Source organism: Astatotilapia calliptera, chromosome 3 (genome assembly GCF_964374335.1).
Source record: "Astatotilapia calliptera chromosome 3, fAstCal68.1, whole genome shotgun sequence".
Taxonomy (NCBI): Eukaryota; Metazoa; Chordata; class Actinopteri; order Cichliformes; family Cichlidae; genus Astatotilapia; species Astatotilapia calliptera.
The window spans coordinates 34,549,617-34,572,547 of record NC_137424.1 but is presented as its reverse complement, the minus strand read 5'-3'; the positions used below and the strand labels follow the sequence as shown (position 1 = coordinate 34,572,547).

The 22,931-nt window shown below is 40.1% G+C and overlaps 1 protein-coding gene across 4 annotated transcripts; it reads right to left on the bottom strand.

Moving 5' to 3' along the window:
- Window positions 1–696: 696 nt before the first annotated feature.
- On the bottom strand, window positions 697–21,905 carry LOC113018603 (uncharacterized). 4 transcript variants are annotated; one of them, XM_026161752.2, is made up of 12 exons: window positions 21,012–21,905; window positions 20,680–20,747; window positions 7,323–8,773; window positions 5,757–6,004; window positions 4,742–4,950; window positions 4,351–4,511; window positions 4,038–4,141; window positions 3,861–3,921; window positions 2,753–2,841; window positions 2,031–2,156; window positions 1,643–1,743; window positions 697–1,502 (listed from the first exon to the last, which is right to left on the bottom strand). In XM_026161752.2, the coding sequence occupies exons 3-12, from the start codon at window positions 8,743–8,745 to the stop codon at window positions 974–976; spliced, it is 3,051 nt and encodes a 1,016-aa protein (XP_026017537.1). In that variant the 5' UTR covers window positions 8,746–8,773; window positions 20,680–20,747; window positions 21,012–21,905; the 3' UTR covers window positions 697–973. The 4 variants fall into 4 exon arrangements, with proteins under 4 accessions (XP_026017537.1, XP_026017540.1, XP_080156050.1 ...); XM_026161755.2 differs by having other exon boundaries at window positions 5,799–6,004; XM_080299924.1 differs by lacking the exon at window positions 21,012–21,905 and having other exon boundaries at window positions 20,680–20,802.
- Between the last annotated feature and the right edge of the window lie 1,026 nt (window positions 21,906–22,931).

The following is a 22,931-nucleotide window of genomic DNA, read 5'->3' as shown; positions in this document are numbered from 1 at the left end:
GTCGCTTGAGAAATAAACACGAGGCCAGAGAAAAGAAATATGAAAATCTGCTTTTTCCGAGTTGTCTTTTTGTGCAGTTTTCAAAAAGACAGCCTTGGATGGAGGAGTTTTAATATCATCCTTAACCCTCGCACAGTTTCTCTTTTCCTGTCAGTTTCTATGAAAAACAACATGCACTCTCTCCCTCACAAACACACACTTATGCACACAGAGTCACTGTAGTTAACCATCAGCGGGACAATTGTGTGCACTCAGACGGCTGTAAGAGAGAAGATGGTCTCTCAAGGTCAATATTAGCCCATTATGGTGTTATATCAAACCCTTTCAACGTGCTCTGTGTGTGTGTTTGTGTGTCTGTGGTTGTGTTCGCTAACGTCTACCTTTGCAGTCCCTGCTTGAATTTTAAACCTTCAAATCTAAGGTATTTTTGAAATAAGGGGAGAGTCACTGTGGCTCAAGGACACGTGATGAATTACCTGACAATACTCTAAATTATTTTCTGGTCTCGGTTTTGGATAATGTCAGAAAGAAAAATAACACTAATGTGGTCATCTCATGCACACAGCTTCACACACCTGCTGCCTTTTATGTGGAGCAGTCAATCAGCAGAAAGGTGGTCTCGAGAGAGGCGCCAAGGAGCTTAACAACTGACTGTACCAATATAAGACAAACCGTTGTAGAATAAAAGAATAAAAATTTACACCTAAAAAAAGGTTTCATTTATTCCATTTAAACAAATACAGAATGATTAAAAAACAATCCTCAATTTAAACATTTATTGAAACATCAAATGCTTATCAAACAATTAAATATGTAACACCTTTAAGTACAGGATTTACAGCAAAAATGTATCTTTTGATAATGTTTCATAAAAGCACTTAAGTTTGAATAAAACACGATGTTTGAACTTAAACACAAAGTTTGAATACGTTTCAGACTTTAGTGGTGGTAATGCTTGTGGGATAGTTGACCACTACTGCCAGTTAGTTGTCTGTTTCCCCCCCACTGTCTCAGCTCCAACATCCTCCTTACCCCCTGTGTTGCAGTAGAAGGCACTTTGGTCTGGAGGATGTCCGAAGGAGCCCCATGACTGATGGAAGGGTAAGACAGTGGTGGGCTCGCTTTGATTTGAGTCTCTGCCATCAATACTGGCGATCCCATGAGAGTCTGGAGGAGCAATGCTGCTATAAGATACAACCGTGCTGGGATCTAGGACGTTAGCGTTGCTGGGAACGCCGGGGTTGTTATTGGTCACAGAATTGTGGACGCTGTCTACAATACTGTTGCTGCTCGTTCCGGCAAAATCAGAGGAGGTAAATGCTGGAGCCGGAGCTTGGGCTGGGAGCAGATTACTAGCTGGGGTGGGCATGAGGTTGGTGGGACGACTGAGGGCCAGACGCTGGGTGAGGAGCTGGTGCTGCAGCCGCCTGTCGGTCCAGTCCTCCTGAGGCTGGCGATGGATCTTCATGTGAGCGTTACGGGACTTGATTTTGTAGAACATTCTGGAGCAAACAAGGAGGGGAGGGAACGACGGAATTTAAAAGAATGCTTGACAATGAAAACCATCTGTTTGTTTGCCCTGATGCCAAACACAGAAAAAAGTTTGTTGCAAGCTTCCTTTCTTATGACTGGTGCTACTTACTTGCCACACAACTTGCAGGGAAAGAAGCTAGCCAATGGGGTCACAGGAACAGCCCCCTCCAGAGCAAACTGTTTGTCCACTGGCTGACACATGGGCGTCACCTAAAGTAACAGGAGCACTTAAGAGTTAGCGTTCTCTGATTTGTGAGCTCCATTTATGTGACGCATTTAATGTTAGACGACACGAATAGTCCAAATACCCTGTATCCTATTAGCTTCTAATCTATAATATCATGAGAACAGACAAACCACCACAGGAACTAACAACAGGGAGAAAGAAAGCTGGACACGGGGCATTCAAATGCAAAAGAAATAAACAGAACATGTTGACAAAAGGGGGAAAAAAATGCAATTTTAAGTTCCTCGTGGCTTCTTTTAATGTTTCTTACACTTTTCTGCTGATCCAGCTCTACATCTCGTCGCTCGTCCTCCTCCTTTTGTTTCTTCTGCTTGTCCTGCAGCTTTTTGCTCAGGTAGTAAAACTCGACACATTGACACACTGTCTTAGTCCTCACCTGAAACACACACACACACATACCAATCTCGATTTATTGCCACATAACATATGTCTTACACCGTGACACAGGAATATAAAATCAGTCTATGCTTCAGCTGTAAATATGGCTAAAAAGGCCCTATGAACTGACATGTGTCAGGAAGCAAAAAATCACCTGACACATTCAGATATTTCTTCCAGACTTTTCGTGTGCAAACTGCTGCTCTTGTGAATCGAGTTGCAACATGTACTTGGCTCGCTGATGGCTCGGGCGGTGAAGCCACTGCCTTTTGTGTATGAACAGCAAGGTTAGTAATTTGATCCTTGAAGTGCCAAAAGGCCCTTTGGGGAAGACGATGCAGTCCAGTAATATGCGTGGTGAGACACCAAAAACTGAACAGGTTTAGGCAAGAAGAAGAAGAAAATTGCATCTGAGAAACATACTGTTTCACCCTGAAGTAACCAGCAGAATACTTGTGGTGCTGATGTTCTGTTTTTCATTCTATGCGCTGATTTGACCCACAAATAATTATTTTTATCTCAGTAAACTGCTGGCTGATTATGGTGCCGTGTGTCATCGTGTTGCACAAACAACAACCATTTGTTGTGTTTTACCATTTTCTGTATGAGTGAAAAGTCTTTTCCATAAGTCCCGAGAGCGTCACTGAAGAGAGTCTTTTCAGTATCTGTCCAAAGATCACAGCCTACGCACAACAAGAGAGTGGGAAGGGACAAAAGGTGCATGAGAAATCAAAGGAAACACTACAGGGTCACAGTAACATATTAAGCAATGCTACCACATGTAGTAACTTGACAGTGAAAGACAAATAGATGAACAATAAATCTGCAGTCTGTCTCTGTGAACAGTACTGCCTGCATTTACAGGAACACATGGGTACTACCATGCAAAACAATGTCCATTCTGTACTTTACATGGTTCTTAGTGGATTTAAAAGCACCAGGCAAGGGGGAGGGGCTGTGGTATGTGATTGAGGTAGAGAGAAGTCTAAGCTGCTACAATGCCTTCATTGTACGCACAGTGAGAATTGTTCTGCCTTTGCTGTCTCACATTGCTTAGTGTTTCAGAGAAACACAAGAGGTAAATGCCTACGATCACAACATGTTTTAGCTAGTTTTGCTTCACCGCTTTTTGCTGTTACCTTGTTGTTTAGATAGTTAGTTAGAAAAACTGTATCCCATCTGAACACAGACCCATGTCCAGATCATGTGACTTCTTTTAATCTTCTGATATAGATGGCTATAGACACATTAACCCCTCCAATCAAACCCCTACAAGTAATACCACTATTGGACTTTGCTGTTGCAAAGACAATTTTTGTTTTCCTCAGAGGCAAGCATTCACCAACAAGAACATTTTTATATGCATAACAGCAAAACAATAATATTTTTAATAATAATAGTAATGATCATCGTCATCATCGTCAAGTAAAAAGTTGGGTTGGAGTAGTGGTGGACAGAATAAAAAGTCATGCAACATGACTTTATGGAGATCCAATTAAAATGTCCATAGTTTTATGCCAGCATGATACTAACATATCATTTTCATAAAACCAAAAACTATTGTTTTTAATGTTACAAGTAGGTATGCTTAGTCCATGTAAATGGTATTTTTTTCTGAGAAACGACTGTTTTCTGGGTAACTAGACACTGTCAATCCAAAGAGTCATGTAAGCAGGTGAGTTAAACTGAGGTCAAAGGTTACCAGAGTAATGGTAGTCTCCTGCTGGTGACGGCTGTGAGAACAACAGCATCTCCAGTGTTGCCTGCATAGGAGGGAGTGGCGGAAGATGGAGAGAACAAAAAATGAGGGATGCAACATTGCCAAGAAAGAAAGAAAGAAAAAAGAAAAGGATAAAGAAAAGGAAGAAAGACTTCCTACCATTGTGTCTCCCTGGCAAGAGTGCAGACAGTGCAGAGCCAGCTCGGAGTTACTGCCTCCCCCTGGTAGGCAGCTGGAACTGCACATGGACAGCAGCTTCTCCACTGAGCACAGATAAACCCAGTAAATTTTAATCAGTTCAGTACCAGTTCATTTTAGAGACACTTTATTATTTTGCTCACTTATATCAACTTGTTTTGAGTTCAGCCCTGACATTTTAGCTTCCCTAAAATGTTGAAAGTCCTTGAATTCCACAAAATTTTAAAGTGCAGTCACTGTCCTGAGCTGGACTGTATTTTTGTGTGCTGCTTACCTTGACCTGGTAAGTCACCAGTTTCTTCTTTCTTGTCCAATGGTTTCCAGAGTAACTGTTCCGTAAGGGACTCTTCGTCTGGTGACCGCAGCCCTGACTGTTTGCCATCGGCTAAGCATGGAGGAAGATTAGCCTGGAAATCTGGACCCACATTGACAAATCTGGAAGCAGGGGAACAAAAAGAGAAACAAACGGAGCACAAATATGAAAACAGACATAAAAGACAACCATATAAACTTTAAGGTACCTAAATATATATCCGTTGATGTGTTAATGCTTTCTCATTAACAAAACATCTGTAGCTCTGATTCTCTATAACTATTATCCTAGCCAGCAGTACAGTAACAACTGTTGTGTTGCTGCCACTAGTCTTCTGATATTTAGCACTTACCGAAACACGCTGCACTCCTCTTCGCCCTCTTCTTCACACACTGTTCCTTCCTCTCTGTGATGGAGACCTGAAATGGAGGAGAAGAGCCCAGTTCCTCTGCGGGCAGGATTGAGGAGCGGATAAGGAGTGTAACAAATCCTCTTCAGTCCTCTGCAGGAGCGAAGCAGGCTGGGGAAAGGCTTTCCAGTGTAGACTGGCTTGTCTTGTTGCTTTGAGAACAAAAGGAAAAAAATGAGACTGATATCCTTGATGATATAAGGCACGATAATCTAACATTTTGGGGCGAGACTTTAGAAACATCTGCACAGTGGTCTAAGTGTAAGAGCTGACGGGATCAGAGATACTTCTGTGCTACAAATACAGAGAAAAGGCCAACATCAAATTTATAACATGCATGCTGAATGATCACGTGTGTTCTCATGTACGCCGAGACAAATATGAAGGGTGCCCGAGCAACAGCCTACTCTAACTTAAAGCGAACAACAGGCCTATCACCATTTCCATGTCTGTCTCGTTTACACAGTTTATCTACTCAACATGTCTAAAAATAAAAAGCTGTGGTTTTAGAAGCAGTAATGCAGTTGGAGCTAACGTAATTTCTTGACAAAGAAGCATTTAGGCATCCGCCCACTTTGACTGCGACGCCTCTCCAGCTGTAGCGAGTCTCGCCTGCCTCCTCGCTAACTGATCTCCTGAGTTTGGGCCATGGAAGAGTAACGGATGCATGCAAAGATGTTCTCAAGTATGATTTAGCAACATATATAAAATTATATATTCTAATGTAGGTTATCCATCATCTGAGGTTTTATCTTTTATGCAATCCTACAACCTGAGAACCTGATTAGTCTTAATGCAGACCAAAGCTGGACCTCACAGTCCTGGATATGTGAAGACAAAGCTGATATTGCTTTTGTTGTCTGAAACCCAGCAAACTGAACGAAACAATTTCCCTGAGTATCAATGCATAAGTTTAAAACGTCTCTAATTATTTCACGTACTGGTAAGTGTGCTATACCTGCAGATTTGACTGGTTTAGACTGGCGGGTCCATTCCTTACTTTCTGGGTGAGAACATGAGGAGACGTCTTTTCTGATGTCTCGTGATGTTCCCCAGACGGATGATGGGGATGAGAGGGAAGATGGAAAGGGGAATTGGGGGATGGACCACTGGAGGAGCATAGGGCTCTGGATTGGTGAAGGGATAAACGATGGGAAGAGGGCGTAAGCAGGGTTGATTCAGGAGACTGAAGAATGTCGCGTGCGGCTAGAAAAACATAATCGGGAGGAAGAAATTAGTAAAGGGAGTGCAGTGGGTGTGCACGCAAATAATGAGGCTGCCAGGGCTTTATTATTTACTGATTTGTCTGACTGTCTAATTCCAAGGCAAGCAGACACACAAACAAAATCATCAAAAAGTCATTATATCTGTGCACCAACAAAAGCGAGAAAAAAGTGAGAAAGTCACACTAAAGTCTCTCTGTTACGCAGAAAAACAACGATCGAGTTTCAAGAAAAACCCGCATTTTCGCTCTGCTCATTTTTGACGAGCATGTTTTCAAATGTATGTATGAAATGCATCTATTACGAATGGTTCTGGTTGTGAAAATGTGAAAAGTGAAACCCTGATTTGCATAAGGGAAATGGGAAACTTAACACGCACACCTACAAAAACCCACATGTCCCGTAAATTTACATGTGGGCATTAACCTGTGGTTTTTGATAAGTGGGGAAAATAAAGGTAATTAAAGGGGACACAACATGGGAAGAAGGTAAAAAAAACAAAATCGCTGTTTACTTAGACTCAGGCAATTTTTCTTTGTGTTTCTAAAAATACACCACCTTCCACAACACAAGTCTGAACATAATATGAAGCCAGATTAAAAGTTGGTCTTTGTTTGTTCATTTCATTGTCATATTAGACTCAAACGTATTGACTAAGGGGATTTTGTTTATCATTTATCAATTAGTAAATCAGTACTACAGTAATACTGTCAGCAGCCTGCCAGTTCTTGGGAAAAGGATGCTTTATAAAACAGGCTGTGAATGTGTACAGCTTATTTTAAATAGAAACCTTACAGACTTGAATACAAGTGGAAAATTAATTTAAAGTAAATTCTCCTAAAAATTCAGTCAGTTCTACTGAAAAATGTAATTTAAAAAAGCTTCTTTTAAATATATGTGCTGTAAAATTTCATATTAGTGTAAAACTAGTATTTAAAGTCAAAGCTAATAGTAGTTTTTTTCCTAAAACTGTATGTTTATATATGCAAATTAGACACTATCTTATTTAATATGCATTAATTTGCATAAATATCCAAAAGTACAAATGTTAAAAAATTATGTGTATTTGATATTTTATTTTAGTCTGAAAGTTAAAGAAGTGAAATAAAACAAAATCTTAAAAATTGACCTCTACAGGGGAAAAAACCTGATTCTTTTTTCTCAAACAGTCAAATAAACTATAATAAAAATCCCCCTCTTACCCTGCGGGTGGTCTTTATCCTTCAAGCTTGAAATATATTCTTCTGGATTCTTACTTCATTATTTCATTAAAAAAAAAAAAAAAAAAAGCTATACGATACCTGTCATGTTGCCATAGTCGTCACCATGGGAGGCTCTTACGTTGCATTCAATGTTGCCGGGGTCACCAGATGACTGTGGAAAGCTGTGCGACAGCAGTGGAAGCTTCCATATCATCCCAGAAGAGTGGACAGAAGGTGCGGATGAGATGCGGGAGGCAAAAAACTGGAGCATACTAAGTGATTCTCCCTGAGAGACTGAATGTCCGGTGCCCCCGTATCCACTGGGCGAGTCCATTTTGGAGGGCGAGTGGGGTGGAGGAGGTAAAGGTGTGGGAGGAGGGCTAAGAACAGAAGGCATGAAGTGAGAGGATGTGGGAGGAGAGGGGAAAGATGGAAGAGAGGAGGGGTGAGCAGGGGAAGAAGAAGAAGAGGAAGAGGGAGGCAGATAGGAGTCTGAGTCAAAAGCACAGCTTTGCCTTGACTTGACCAGTCCTGGGGTTTCACCTCTCCCTACTCCAAATTCCCAGATTTGTCCAGAGGGATCTCCACCGGGTATCACAGGAAATCTTCTCTTTCGCTGGGAGAGAAAGGCCTCAGAGAAGGAATCCAGTTTCTGAGTGTATGTCCTGCTGTTCATGCCGATAAGCGATCTCTGCGGGAGGGCCCCTGAGGCCAGCGCGTGGTTGACCGCTGATGCTCTCCACCTCGCCTCTCCCTGACTTGAGGGAGAGACATTAAGCCAATGTCCCTCAGCCTCTGCTGGCTGAAACTGAACCTCACCTGAGCCACAACTGGGCCCATAATTGTCGTCTCTCCCTAAATAATTATCACTTGTTCTTGCGTCCATCATACAATAATCTACGCTGCTGTCATTAAAGCTGACTGTACCAGTTCTGTTGCAAGACGGAGTTTGTTTAGGAAAGTGGCTAACGTTACCCTCCCTGTTGTAAACCACAGTGTCACTTTTAGGCTCACTCTTTACGTGAGCATAATTATTATAGGGTGCTCTGACTCTACGCCTCGCTCCTTCCTCACTCGGACAGTTTATCGTGTAAAAAACATCATTTGTGTTACTGTAACAATCACCTTTCCCATCTGTGGTGCTTTCACAACTATCCTTATCCTCCCAAGCTTCCTTTTTGCCATACCAAGAGTCGTCAAAATGGCTGCCTAAGGCACCGTCTCCATCAAGGTGGCCAAAACTAGCATCTCCATCCAAACTGCTGGCACTCGTGCTTAGGAACACTCTGTCCCCCCCAGTACTCGTCTTCCTCGTCACAGAGGAGGCGTTTGATGTCAGGAACGAAGCAGTGGATTCTTCCCCTCTACACTCGTACTGCTCCAGAGGATCCTGGCCAGGCTGAGATGACAGATATCCCGCTTCAGAGCCTTGGCAGTTGGCAAAGGTGAGAGAAAACGATGGACGGTGGCGGTGGTGGTTGAGGTTGGAGAAAGACTGGGTGGACGATGAACGATCCTCCATAATGGGCCTCTGGATTTTGCTAGAGTGCCTGAAGGTAACAAAAACAGAGTTTAAGTATGAAAACATAAATTTGATAAACAAGTATCCAATTAGCCGTCTGTGCAAAGTAGATGACTTGTGTGGTGATAACTAACCTATAGGAAAGATCAGTTGTGCCATGTATTGTTATGCTTTCTATCTTTGCCGACATCAAAATCTGAGCTAGCTTCTTGTTACAATCAAAACAACCAAGCAAGCAGCACTAACATAGCAGGGTCATTCAAACAGGCCTACAGACTCACACATGCATCAACTTAGTAACCACAGCATCAAGCTAGCAACATGTTATTTAACTTTATTTTTAAATGGCCTGATGATTTCTTACTCTACTGTTTCTAAAACAAAGCATCGTGAATCAGCCAACGGTAGTCTCACGCCGTGACACAAACTGCTGCAGTTCTTAACTATTAGAGACGTCTTTTAAATGTCCATTTTCATTTTTCTAATCATTCACATTCCTGTTGAGCATTTACACTAACACAGTTTTGCACCTTATTTAATCAGATCATCAATGAGATAGTAAATGTCCGCAACATAGTCTAAAGAAAAATGCACGAACGCTGCACGAAAACCAGAGAAGTGACTGAAGAGAAAGTCATTTTCCTACCAGTCGGTGCTCTGTAGAAAAGAAAAATTAATACGCTCCTTCAGTTTCATGACAGTCACTTTTCTTTCTGATACTGTGATTGACATTATACTGTTCGAGTACAGATATTTACATTGGATTAAATCTTTAAGTCTTCATTGGTTTTTCTTCTTTCTTTCTTGAAACCACACTCTGCTCTAAATAGGACACTGAGTGAGTCAGACAGAGAAAGAACCAAGTAAGATGAGATGAAGCGACAAATACACTGTATACGTATTGAGGTTTTTTTTCTTTTCTTTTTTTTTTACCAGTCTTTGGCGCTTAATTTCCTTTTCACAGAAGTTTGTCTTCTGTTGTTCATTTTTTCGGATTCTTATTGTTCTTCTTACTGCTGTCATCATTCGTTCTGCCTCTCCACCGTCTCGACTGCTCGTCTAATTATTTCCCCTTTCAGATTTTCGACCTCTCACACAGTCCTTCCTACTACCTCTCTCTCTCCCCTTACTGTGCATCCTTTGACAGTACACACATACATTAACGCATGCACGCACACACTGTCTGTCACACTTGAAGCAAAATGGACAGCTCTTATAGTCTGTCTTTTTCACAGCGATACACTCATTTACCGACTTACTTACTCACTGAAAACAGATGTACACACACGCACTCGCGCACACACTCTGCCTTTCACACTCACACACACTTGCAGGTGTCAAAGAGGACCAGCGGGGTAGTGATGTTGCCTCGCTGCCTTTTCGTCGTCGTGGTAACCACATCCTGAGGAAACAAACGCTGACGGATCTCCCTCCTTTCAGCTATCTTTATCTCTCTGCCCCCCTCCTCCATCTCTCTGTGTCTCTTTCCGCCTCTTCGCCTGGCCTTATCTCTTTTGTTTCTCTTTTCTCACTGAGCGCCCAACTTTGTTGTCTCTCATGCCGTCTTTCTTCTTTCGCCACCTTTTTTTTAATCTCTGCCTCTTCTTTTCTTTCTATCCCTTCATTTGTTGTCAGCTTTTTAGTTTATGCTGGGGGTTTTTGAGGGGGGAGGTGTGTTCAAAAGCAGTTCATCACAGACTCTGGAGTAATAACAGTTTTTAATGTTATATACATATAGCTATATGTTTGCTACATGGGCTCTATTTCTACGGCTCAGTAACCAACTCTGACCATGTAACAAGTGCTAAAAGTACTTGTGTTTCTTTCCGGTACACATGGTGTGGTTCAGTATATATGGATGTACATGCATTGTCTAGCTACAGTACACTTTATGTGTGTGTGTGCGTGTGATATAGAAGGAGTGCGTGTGCAGAGGCGGTAGCATACATGTTTACCAGATCAAGATTCTCCGGCTGAGTCAGCTGACAGGAAGTGAGAAAGAATGAAACAGGAAGGAAGACGGCGACAAACGATGAGGTTCAGGGAACCCTCTAAACACTGCAGCCCCACCCACTTACCCACCCACTCACCAGCCACACACACACACACACACACATACATAGTATGCACCTTTAACTGCTAATCTGTCATTTTCTGCCTTTGTTATGTCATGTAGTCACCTTAAAACACCAACTCACGACCTCAGACACAACCACCGGCAGGTCCACAATTCTGTGAGCTGCAACGTTTGCCACAAAGACGCACACACACACGGTCATATTAACACACACGAGACCATGAGGGACTCGAGTCCCTAAATATATTACAGTGAAATTAAAATGAGCCTTCTGCATCACCACCAAGGATCTAAATATACTATGTGGTTAACTGACTGGCAGTGCTAAGGTATAAAATACTTTGTGGTTGGTATAAAAAACATAAGGGTTGGAAGTATGAGCAGTTAAAAACAACAAGACAAAAAAGTAGTGAACTAATATATATTTACACATGTAGTATAAGTATATAAGATCTGTACAGTGTATACAGTCAGCAGTCACATGTATATACAATTATATACAGCTCATAAAACTGGAACCAGCTGTACACATATAACCTGTGCCAATGTGCTCTCTTACTTTAAATATCTGTGTAAACATTAAACTCATGCATATTTTTCAGGTGCATGAGTTTCTTTCTATATATTAAATGAACAAAAACAAAGTTGAACAAACTGAGCATTATCAAAGTATCCTAGACAGTTAAATTGGGATGCCTGTTTGATTAATAGCCACACTAGCCGGGACATTTACTGTCCAACTGCTCACATTTGGAAATATTTCAAGTCCAGTCCTTAGAGAGGTGGGTGACTTTGTAATAAATGAAGAATTGTTATAAGTATTGAATGATCCAATAATCCAGCAACAATCAAAATCAGTATCTGAGTGTGTAGGTGGTCATGTTAATGCTGAGGTCACTTGTACACTGCGATTACACACTGGAAACCTCAGTATTAACATGCATAATAGATAATGCAGTAACTACTCAACTGTCTGACAGATCAACCTCAACATTAGCATATATGTTAAATGCCCATATTTTATTTCTATAAATTACAAGGTGTTCTTTCAAGGCTTCGTGGTGGCCAGAGTGAAACATTTCATCAGATTTTAAACACTCGATTTTAAATACGACACACGCTGTCTGTTCTCTAACAGTGCTGAGAGATTGCTGTCCCTATTTGTTTTTATCTTTTATCTTTTTCAATGTTTGTCTTTGACGCCTTTCAAATACCAAAAGACCAAATGCAGTACAGTGAACTGGTAACTGGCACGGAGAGTCTTCTCCTCCAGAGTTTACTTGTAAAGATGAACTTGAATCACCACAGTGGGTTTCTCAGGCTCTTTATCTCTAACCTAACATTACTACTTTGATGATCATGCCAACATAAAATTATAGTTGTATGGAATCATGTATTTCAATATTAAAAAGGGCAGTAAACTAAAAGCTTTATTATTACTGTTATTATTACAATTTAAAATTGTTCTTCACCTCACTAACGTATTACGTTCAGGGCTTAAAAACCTCAACTGCTCTAAAGACCCTTTAATTACAGAGATTTCTTATGTTGTGTCTGAATCTGATGCAAACGAGTGTTTGCATAAATAAATTCACCTTGAGAAAACAGCCGGATTTAAAAAAAAAAAGTGTGAATGAAAGAATGTGAAAGGATAAAAGGGGAGTGCGGAGGAGGATGTACGGGGGAGACGTTTCTCTAGTTTTCTCTTGAATTCACCCTGAAAACCTGCGGGAGCAGAGGAGGGGGAAAGAGTCGAGCACTTCTGGACTTTTTTTTTCTCGTGTTTTCTCTCCGAGTCGTATCTCTGTCTGTCTTCCGTCACTTATAAAAAAAAAAAAGAGCGATGACTAGCGGGAAGAGAGGAACGTAATGGATTAGAGAACTTGAAACAAACACGAAGCAGACAATTTCACACAAAAAAAATGCCGTTTGAACAGCGCCTCTCACTAACCTTGTCGATCTTCTGTGCTACTACGACAAAATCTAACATCGCCTAAAAAGTCATACAGTGTATATAATGAAACTGCTACCAAACTGCTCAGCATACAACTAGCAGGTGAGACAGATTGTTTTTCAAAACAGGAACGCGTTCCTTTATTAAAGTATATAATAAGATGCGCAGAGAGCGTCTCGGAATAACCAGAAGATATTTTCTGTACAGAAAGTGTAAGTCGAGAGCTTCCCTTTCATTAACAATTTAGAAACACAGCGCATCGACAACAATGTCAAACCTACATTAGACTCTTATAACAAAAAGCTGAAGTGTTGACAGAAAGTTGTTATTTTTAAAGTATTAGTTGCACACTTAAGAACCAGCGCAGTGACGCTCTATCTTTGGGGTCCTAACCAGTGATTTATATGTGCAACTATGTTTATTCTCGCAATACGAATGCAGAAACACCAGACGTCTACAGCTTTGGTTGAAATGTAAAGCGAGTGGAAGGAAAGTTCTAAAACCACTACACTGAAAACTGATGTATTTCATGCAAAAACCTCTAAGGCTGGAAATATGGCATATTTTCCTCTTCGTGTGTTAGTCATTCCCCAAACTAGGGGAAAAAAAGAAGCTTATTACTTAAAAACAAGATCACAGGGCAGAAGAGAAAATGTTCAGAGACCCCGCTGCGTGCAAATGTACTCGAGGTGCTACAGACCTCTTTCATGTAAAATTTGTGATTCTTCGTCTTCTTCACAAGTTAACGACTTAAAAGAAAGCGCAAAAGGTTTTAGCCTGGTATAAAAGTGACAAGTTATTTTCATTTAAAAACGTTTAAATGAAAATATTTTTTATTAATGGAGAGCTCTAATAAACTAACACTGCCTAAAACTGTTGAGAAATCTCCCATTAGATTGTTTCGGCCTTTCAGAAGCTGCAGAAGTCATGAAACCTGTTTGAATATGATGAAAGATTTTTCAAACCGTCGAGTTTTCTGCTGCATGATGTTTTATGTACATAGGTGCAGGCAGACGACAACGTTACGGTCATGCTCGCTGAAGGCCGAGCTGGTGAATAGATATTTAAATGTGGAGCTTTAATTTGATCCAAATAATATAATCATTTAAAGTCTTATCCCCACGCATGGATATTGGATAAAATCTCCAATAAGAAGCCATTTAGTAACACAAGCTGCAACTTCTGTTAACACCTTGGCTTTCTGGGCCAGTAATCAGTGGTATTTACTACTTTTGCCACACAAGTCCTCAGTATTCTCGAGTTGAACTACATCCAGCTTCAGCAAGGAGCTCAGCTGCATACCTGTAAAGTTTAGTAACTTCATTTTGCACTGCTGTGACACTATATCGTTGACAAAATATCAATATCAAGATGCACAGACACCTGCGAAAGTACTCACAAGCGGCTTTGTGGTAGTTCCTGTTACAGACGATGTCTCCGGGACTACATGACACACACACACACACACGAGTCACCGGGTAAAAAAATGAGACCAGCTACACTATCATAGCTAGTAACAATCATGACTCAAACCTATTTAGCACACAGCTGCAAAGCTCTCCGTTTTAAATTACATCCATTTGCATGAAGGTCACAGGGGTCAACTGATGCTGTAGCAGAAGAATCGACGTAATGCAGAACATACAAGAATTTATCCCCTTAACTTCTAACTTAAGTAGTGAAAGCAAACGGTTTCACAGTCGCAGACAGTGTTTCTTGACAGGCTTGGATTAACTGTGGATTGCATGTCTCATCATGGCCATCTTACATCATCAAATAACCTGCTTACCTACCATAGTCAATCAAAATAATAAAGTCTGAATACAGTTGTGCAAGGAAGCGACCTGTTTCACAAGCCTTGTTATTCCTGCTAAGTACATGGCATTTAAAATCAAATACTTAAAGTGAAATAAGGAATCTTTAGTTTTGTTCTTGGATATTCGAGTCTCACACCGCTGGTTTCACAAGCCTAACCGTGACAAGCTGTGTGGGAAATTTCATTAAAAGTCAAAGATCTTTGATCGATGAAGCCTCTACAGCTCCATCAAGATTTGGGCCAGAGAGATCGACGCGTCATCGGCCAATGGATGCTCCGTAGGTAAGTATTCAATTTCTAACCTCTCTTAATGTTGTCGCCCTTTAACGTGAACTTGTCAGCCGGTTTGTAAGCTTTCAGGTGCAGTGGAGACCGATTTGTTACAGCTATAGGTAGGCAGGCCAAAAAGCATAAATTCAAATGTGGACCAAATCAAAATTTGCAATAGGCCAGATCTAGACCGGAAGCCATAGTCTTCACATATGCACATTTTAAAAAATGTGTTTTTTTTTATTTAATTTTTTTATTTTTATATGTACAGCTTTACAAATGTACTGTCAATTTTAAAAAGCTGGAATCTGTGGATAGTCGATTCTCGGGAAAATCTGGAAAACCAGTAACGCTGAAGTCGCACAACAACCGCTGAAAATGTGAAGGTCAAGTAGGGACGCTGTCCAAATTGTTATTATTTTTTTCTTCTTTCTTCTCAAATGTACCCCCCAGCCGAACATTGCTGTTGACCGTGCGGACTGCAGGACACGGGACCACCCATCAACAGCTGTAAATTCACCAGAGCTATTCTCAAATCGGAGCCATTAGATACCGCACGGGTTTTGCAGCTGAATGTCCGATCGTTCAACGCAGGCGGAACATTTTGCAATTCTCTAGAAAAGTTTGTGTGTGAAAACGGCTTCAGTTTCCTAATCGCAGGTAATAGCGAGAGCTGAAACACTAAACCAAAAAGAAAGACAAAACTGACACTTTTACATCGGCTAACCGAACTCGTACATTACCAGTGACTCAACATTAATCTTACTGAACCCCCACAAACAAAATTGCAACTTTACCAAATCTGATGCGACTGAAATATATACCTCGGAGAAATGGGTGTAGGTTGCATTTTAATATCCAGTATAGCCCAGTTCCTATAAACTACCCTTCAGGATAGGGCGGAAAGCTGTCACAGAGCTCTGAAGATATCAAACTCATAATGGGCTTTGATTTGCAGTTCTAGAAATGCTTAATAAAATGTCCTTAATTTACCCGTGCTAAATCTACTATTATCATTAAGATAACCTAGTATAACTAAGCTTTCATTAAAGAAAGTGGTACTATGTAACAATATTAAAAGATTTTTTTTTAAACAATCACAATAAAACAAATTACACTGACATTATCATCAGTTTTCTATGTAATATATTACACTATAACCTAGTGGACAAAGAATTTTAAAACTTTTCTGTGACACAGTTAAGAGGAAACAAATTACAGCTCATAAGGATTTTTAAAAGGTGTTAAGAGTATCATGTCATCCACTACTTAAAAAGGTGCCCTTATGTACTAAAGGATATGAGTGCAACCACACAGTACCTCCGATGAGAAGAACTGTAGATGATTATCAGCTAGGCCACTGGAAACTGGTCACAAGCAGTGGTTAGGCAGTAACTGGTGCATTCATATTAGATAGCATCAACTATGAGAGAGTAAAAGCACCTTGTGCTTGCATCTACCTATGTTCTCTCTGCTGCTAATTGTATTGATGTGTTTCTTTGTTCTTAAATGATGAATTTATTTGTTTGTTATCCTCATTGTGCACCTCTTTAGCATTCCTAACACCTGTTTTACGCTACACAGTGACTTTGATGTCTGTATGAATACAATAACAGCAGCAGAGCAAAAAACACAGCTCTAAATGAGAGAGAAATATTTGGGCGCCCAGAATCTTTCACGTCTTATTCTTTTGTTTTTTTACGAAATGAATGCAAAAAATTTAGAATTTTTCGCAACAAATTGTAAGAAAATACTCAAGGTGAAAACAAGTCTCTCCAAATGGGCCACATTCACATTATTTTCTAGTATAAAACAAAATAATGAATTGTAGTATTCGCCACCTTTATCGTAATTCCTGCAGCAGGTTTGCAGCTAAAGAAGAATGAATCTGGTAGCTGGACTGATACAAACGTATCGTGTTTTCACCCATATAAATTCACATATCACATTAATCTGTGCCTTTAAGCGCTTTTTAACTATGAGTACTCGCAATCGAAGTTTAGGGTTCTATATCTTGCAAATTTCAGGGTTTGAACTGGAGAAGTCAGCGATTGACCCACAAAGCTTCTGATCAGCAGATGACCCAGCCCACCCTGAGTCATAGCAATTTACAAATACGTTACTTTGAACAAAGTACCAATCAGGATATGGAAATGTGAAAATGGGTGATGATTATCAGACTCCGTAAAATCAACTGTTAGGGCGAAGTGCAAATCTTCCGTAGGCCAAGTTATCCTGCGAGGCAGACTGTAAGAGAGGCCACCGCAACAACTGAGAGGGAGATACAGGTTTCCATGGTTGAGAAGGGAGACACTGTACTTACAAAAACTGCCTTCCGGATGCTTCACCTGCCACAGCTTTATGGCAAAGTGAAAACCGCTGTCGAAAAAAACATCACATGGCAGGTAAGAACACGTGTGGGAAATAAAGTGAAAGAAAATTCAGTCACTGAACCAAATTTGGGCTTTTTGGTTGTTCGACTAAAATCTACGGCAGACGCACTAAAAACACGCAACACGCTCCTACCCGGAGTTGTGCAGCAGCAGCGTGGTGCTTCAGGAAGGTGACTCTGCAGCAAGTATTGGAAAGCGTTTGATACTTGAAGGGGAAATCGACAAAGCAAAAAAACCCTACGCTCCCTGATTTAAAAAGTCAGTGTCAAGAGTAAGTGGAGGGCAGAGGCCAAGACTGAGCATATCTAAAATGTGCTGCAAGATTGAATGTCAGTGTTCACTCACAGGCCCGACATGAGCTCTTTTTGCAAAGCCGACTGGGGTAAGAATGCATCGAAATGCTTAAAGTTGACAGAGTACGATAAGACTTTAAAGTCTGCGACTTTACTGCATTTAAACGCGGCGGCGGTGTATTCTTGCGCAATAATTTCGTTTTGTCTTTTACTTCACTCGGTAGCTTTGAATACCTACCGTGGCCTGAACTTATATGAACAAATGATAGAATTTTTCTGGAAATCGTCCTTGCCTTTTACACCTTATGTCTGTGGGTGAAAGTAGCATGTACTGCAGCTTCTTTGGCTTCCTCATTTCACCTCCTCTTCTAGAAAGAGTGTAAAAGGCCAGAGTAATGTTAATTAAGTCATTTAAAGATAATAACTTTACTTAATTGTGGTTTCTCAACTACGGGTTTTAAAGCCGAGCATTTAAAAAAGTTCTGTATATATGTTTTTTAATCATTGCCACAGGCGCTGAAGCCTTACTTCCTAACTTTAAAAAAAACAACACAAGAGGCAGTTGTTGCCCCCGTTCTGTCTGCAGATGTCAAAGAAGGTCACAAAAGCGGAGGAAGACAAAAATAGCAACAACAAGGAAAACTCTTCATCTAAAGTTTGGTCCACCTCATTTAAATCAACTGGGAGACGATTAACATCGCCGAAATATTCCTAAAACAGAAAAGTACAGAATCCAAAAGTTCCAACACCTCGATGTTAACGGCTTCAACAAATATCGTCGAAACATTAAAAAGCTGACTAAGAGCCGTTTCACACCGTTACCCCACAATGCCACATTCAATAAATACTTCATAATACACGCAGCTGTTTGTCTGGCTAATACCTACACTACAACAACTTTATATGTAACTGGTCAGCGATAAGCAGAGGCCCAGATTTCATCTTAACAATGTTCACAATGAACAAAGTCAAGCTTGTGGTTTTAAGCCTCTCTCTATAAGAGCATGTTTGGTGTAAACACCAACATGTTGTGGCTAACAACACTGAAATGCTACAAGTAATGTTGAGACTTAGCAGTGTGCAGTTTGTCACTTGAAAAATATAAAAAGAAAAAAAATAAAAGAAGAAAAGAATTTTCTAGTTACTTTTTCAGCTGCTCAAAACATTTAATGCACGCAGAACCTACCAGTCAGACTTTCAGGAGATTAAGTGGAAGCATAAAAGTGATGCTTTTATTAAAACAGTCCAAGTAATGCGAAAGGAGGAGACGCGCCTGCATATTTAGGTCATTACTCAAAGTTTAAGAGCTGTACAAACATATTATGAATCACTTCTAATACTGACTTGCAGCTTTTATAATGTATAAAATGCATATTCCTGCGAATATATATCCTATTCTTCATGGATAAATGTTGTATGTTTGAATTTAGACTGAACTAGATTAGACATAATCTACAAATATCTAATCGTTTAAAAAGAAAAAGAAAAAAAAGTCCACCTTGAATTTAAATTTTGCTGAATTTAAATTAACTGGTAAATGATGATAGCTAAGACTGGACAGGACAGGTGTGTTTCATTTCTGTGTGAGTATGCTAACTGTGCTAATGCTGGGACCCAGGGTTTTACCGTTAAATCTTCTCTAAATGTATTCTGAAAAACAGTCCTGCCCCACAGTGCTTTGTTTAAAGAAACAAAAACACTGAAATTAGAACAAAAACCGTCTTTTTACCTGTTAAGTTGTCATCACGAGGAGAGCTGTCCCAGTGGCAGTGAAATGCATGTGTGTATGGTCTGCTGGTAGGTAGACATGTGTGTGAGAAAAGGGGTGGAGAGTGACACGGTGAGCGAGAGAAACGTAGTTTCACCAAAGATGATCGGCCTGTCGCTCTTTCAGTCTTTGATCAACCTTGTCATAACGCCACCGTGCGTGTATGTGTGTGTGTGTATGTGTGCATGCATTTCTGTGTGTGTGTGTATTACGAGCTGTGTCATAGTGATGCTGGAAAGAGAAGAAAAAACACCCCGGCGTGTGGCTTTAACCTCACACACACACACATACATATACATGCATACATATGCACACTTTCAGTTTGAGTGGGTGTTTTTTCTCCTCTCTCATCCCTCATTTTTTCTTATGGTCTTCTTTTGGTCTGTTTGTTTTTAAAGGGCCACACACCCAAACACACACACCCTAAAACACAAGCAGGACCCCAGAGAAACCCAAATGCACTGAATAATCAGCTTTTAAATACTGCAGTCTGGTAGAGAGTCCAGGTCCGATCTGTGTATGGTCAAAGTATTTGCCATTACAACAGAATATATGGTGTTTCTCTTGTTTTCTCAGACAAGGAAGTTAAAATCAATGTTGGTGTGGTGTTCAGTTTAAGCGAAAGGGAAAGTTAAATACATTAGAGGAAACATGCTTGTTTGTTCTCTTGCCATCAGTTAACTGAGAAGATCACAACAACTCTCATACATTTATGATGAATGGGCCGTCTGCAGCCAGCAGTGAGTGAGTACGGGAACACGGAGCAGCAGCTAGATCTTAGGGAACTAAATTCTACTTATTGGCGCCTCTAAAGCTAACAACGTAAATAAAAGTGCTTTAATAAATACACAAAATTGATTTGCAGGTGAACCTAGTAGTGCAATTATAGCCTGGCTAATAAACTTTACTTCTGTGAAACTGATTTGAAACAATTGAAGCCTGGAATCAGTAATGTTGCTCATAAATGGCAATTTAATTATGAACTTATTATGTAATTTTGCCTTATTACAAGCATTTTGAAAAAGGCGAATCATCTTTCTGTCATTAATAGGATAAAATATCAGCTAAAAAAAACTAATAAAGCTTGGATTGACATTCAAAACCCGCCTAAATATGTTCATATCGCCATAAGATAAATTAGACCGTGATGATGCAGCATTTTAATTAGCTAAGGTGCTGCAAGCTAGTTTGTTACCTCGGCAATAAGTCAAGCTAGCATTTTATTTATTTATTTTTTCGGACCTATTTGTTGTTTGTATTAAAGTTCTCTGTCTCACAACAAAAAAGGGTGAACACACATTTCTTTAAGAAGTTTTTACCAATTCCAAGAGAAATGTATATTTATTTTTTGACTTGAACGTACCTTGTTCGGGCTTCAAGGCCGCACAGTGGGGAACGGTGTTAGCAGGAGAGGTAGGGCTGGCATAAAATCTGACTCAGAGAAGAAAAAAGACAAGAAAGGGAAAGGATAAAAAACAGTGAATAGGAGAGAAACTCAGAGTATTTATTAATGGAAAAAAAATGTTCTGTGTGAGCTTTGTTAGCTTAACAGAGATTTTTAACTTTTGTTTTAAGCTTAAGTTAACTTGAAGTTATTTAGCTTCTGGCTTTAGCTTCTGGCTTGCTGTAGAAATAGGTTTGGTATCAGTGTTTTTATCTGTTTATCTAAATAAAGACAATGCACAACACACTCACCGGCCACTTCGTTATGTACAATTCCTCCTTAAAAAATAAATCTTATCAGCCACTCACACCAAGTGCAGTTATGCCCGCAGACACGTTCAAGACACGTTCAAGCTGAGAAAAGTGATTTAATGACTTTAAACGTGATGTAGTTATTGGTGCAAGACAGGTTGATCTGAGTATTTCAGAAACTGCTGATGTACTGGGATTTTCCCACACAACCATCTCTAGGGTTTACAGAGGATGCGCTAAAAAAAAAAGAGAAAATATCAATGAGCGGCAGTTCTCTGGGTGAGACTATCTGGTTGATGTCAGAGGTCAGAGGAGAATAGCCAAATTGCTTTGAGGTGACATGAAGGCAACAATCCTTACAGAAGGGCATCTCTGGTCAAGCAGCACATAAAGCTAACGGGCTACAGCAGCGGAAGACCACACCACGTGACACTCCTGTAACTGGATCCAGTAGAGCATCTTTTGGTGGAACGGGAGTTGAGTATCATGGATGTACAACAGACAAATCTCAGAGGGAATTTTGCAGCACCCTTTTTAATCTGTGACATGAAGAATTAAAACAAGTCTGAAGGTAAATAGGCGTCCAACCCCTCCTACCGAACTCTACTAACTAATCAAATGGCTGGTGAGTGGATGTTTTTGTACTTTACTAAGCGTTATTTTTCACACACTGTATCTATAGCTACCATAAATAAATTAAGACTTCACTTCTCCAGGGTGAATAGTACCAAATATTTAGAAAGTGTTAACAAATGCATTAAACTATGTAACAAGTTTACTCTATTCTAATAAAATTCTTGCTCCTATACTAATATATGGTGATATGGTGACCTAGCTCACTGTAAGTATGGAGTGAAAGTGATTACAACAGCAGTGTGAAACTTGTGGCCAGAGGGCCAGAACTACCTGCCAAAAGATCATATTCAGCTCACTGGATGGCTTTAAAAAATGCTGTCCAGGCTCATTAATACCAGTTAAAACCTTTGGAAAATTACTACTATTTTTAGGTCAGAATAAGATGAATCATAAAGGTGTGAAATACCAGTATTCTTTATCTACAAAATCTATAGGTGTGACGGTTCTGCATCTTTCCACTGTGACCTGTGATGCGTATGTGTTGATGGTAGAATCAGTGTGTTGAAAATCAGTTTAAAACCCTGAAGATATCTTCAGTGATCATTAAATGAGAGGCAGTGGATCATTTCATAAATGGTCATTAAATGAGAAAAATTATTTAATACCTTTTTAAAATCTTGGCGATGGACAAGTCGGAGTTAAAGAATCTACGTCTTTACACCTGAAGTCATTGGAAATTTTGGAGGGGCGTTTGTGATGTATTGATTTTACAGGTGAAATGGGGCTGTATGTGTCCCATGAACTAAAAGGAGTTTTACACCTTTGTTTTACACAAAGTCTTTACTGGGAACAAGTTTAAAACGTGTGTATATCTAGGCAATAAATCCTCTTGTATATACGAATGAATATTACCAAAACAAGAGGTGTATTCAATTGTTCATTAGTATAAATTAGCGACTGGCTTTGTAATTGCTGTGTGAAACGAGAATATCTTGTACTCACTTTGCTTTCTGGCTTTCCACTCTAACTAAATTACAGTACTGTATTTCACTAGCTGCAGTGTTCCATGAAAGCTGAAGAAAGGTCATGTATCTTCATGACACTGTGATGTAAAAGGTGCATCTGTATCTGTCAGACTCAGACTGAGAGTCAGTCATGAGTGTGCATGGCGGTGGTTTGGTTTCGCAGCGGCGTGGGGTGCAAGCATAGGTGCGACACGGGCTCTGATTCCCGGTATCATCATCTTCAAACCTCCCCTGTGATACCACAGCACGGCGGCCCTGTATTGTATCAAGACCCCGAAACTCTACTGAGTTTAGTTTCACGTGTCAGAGGAATTGTTTG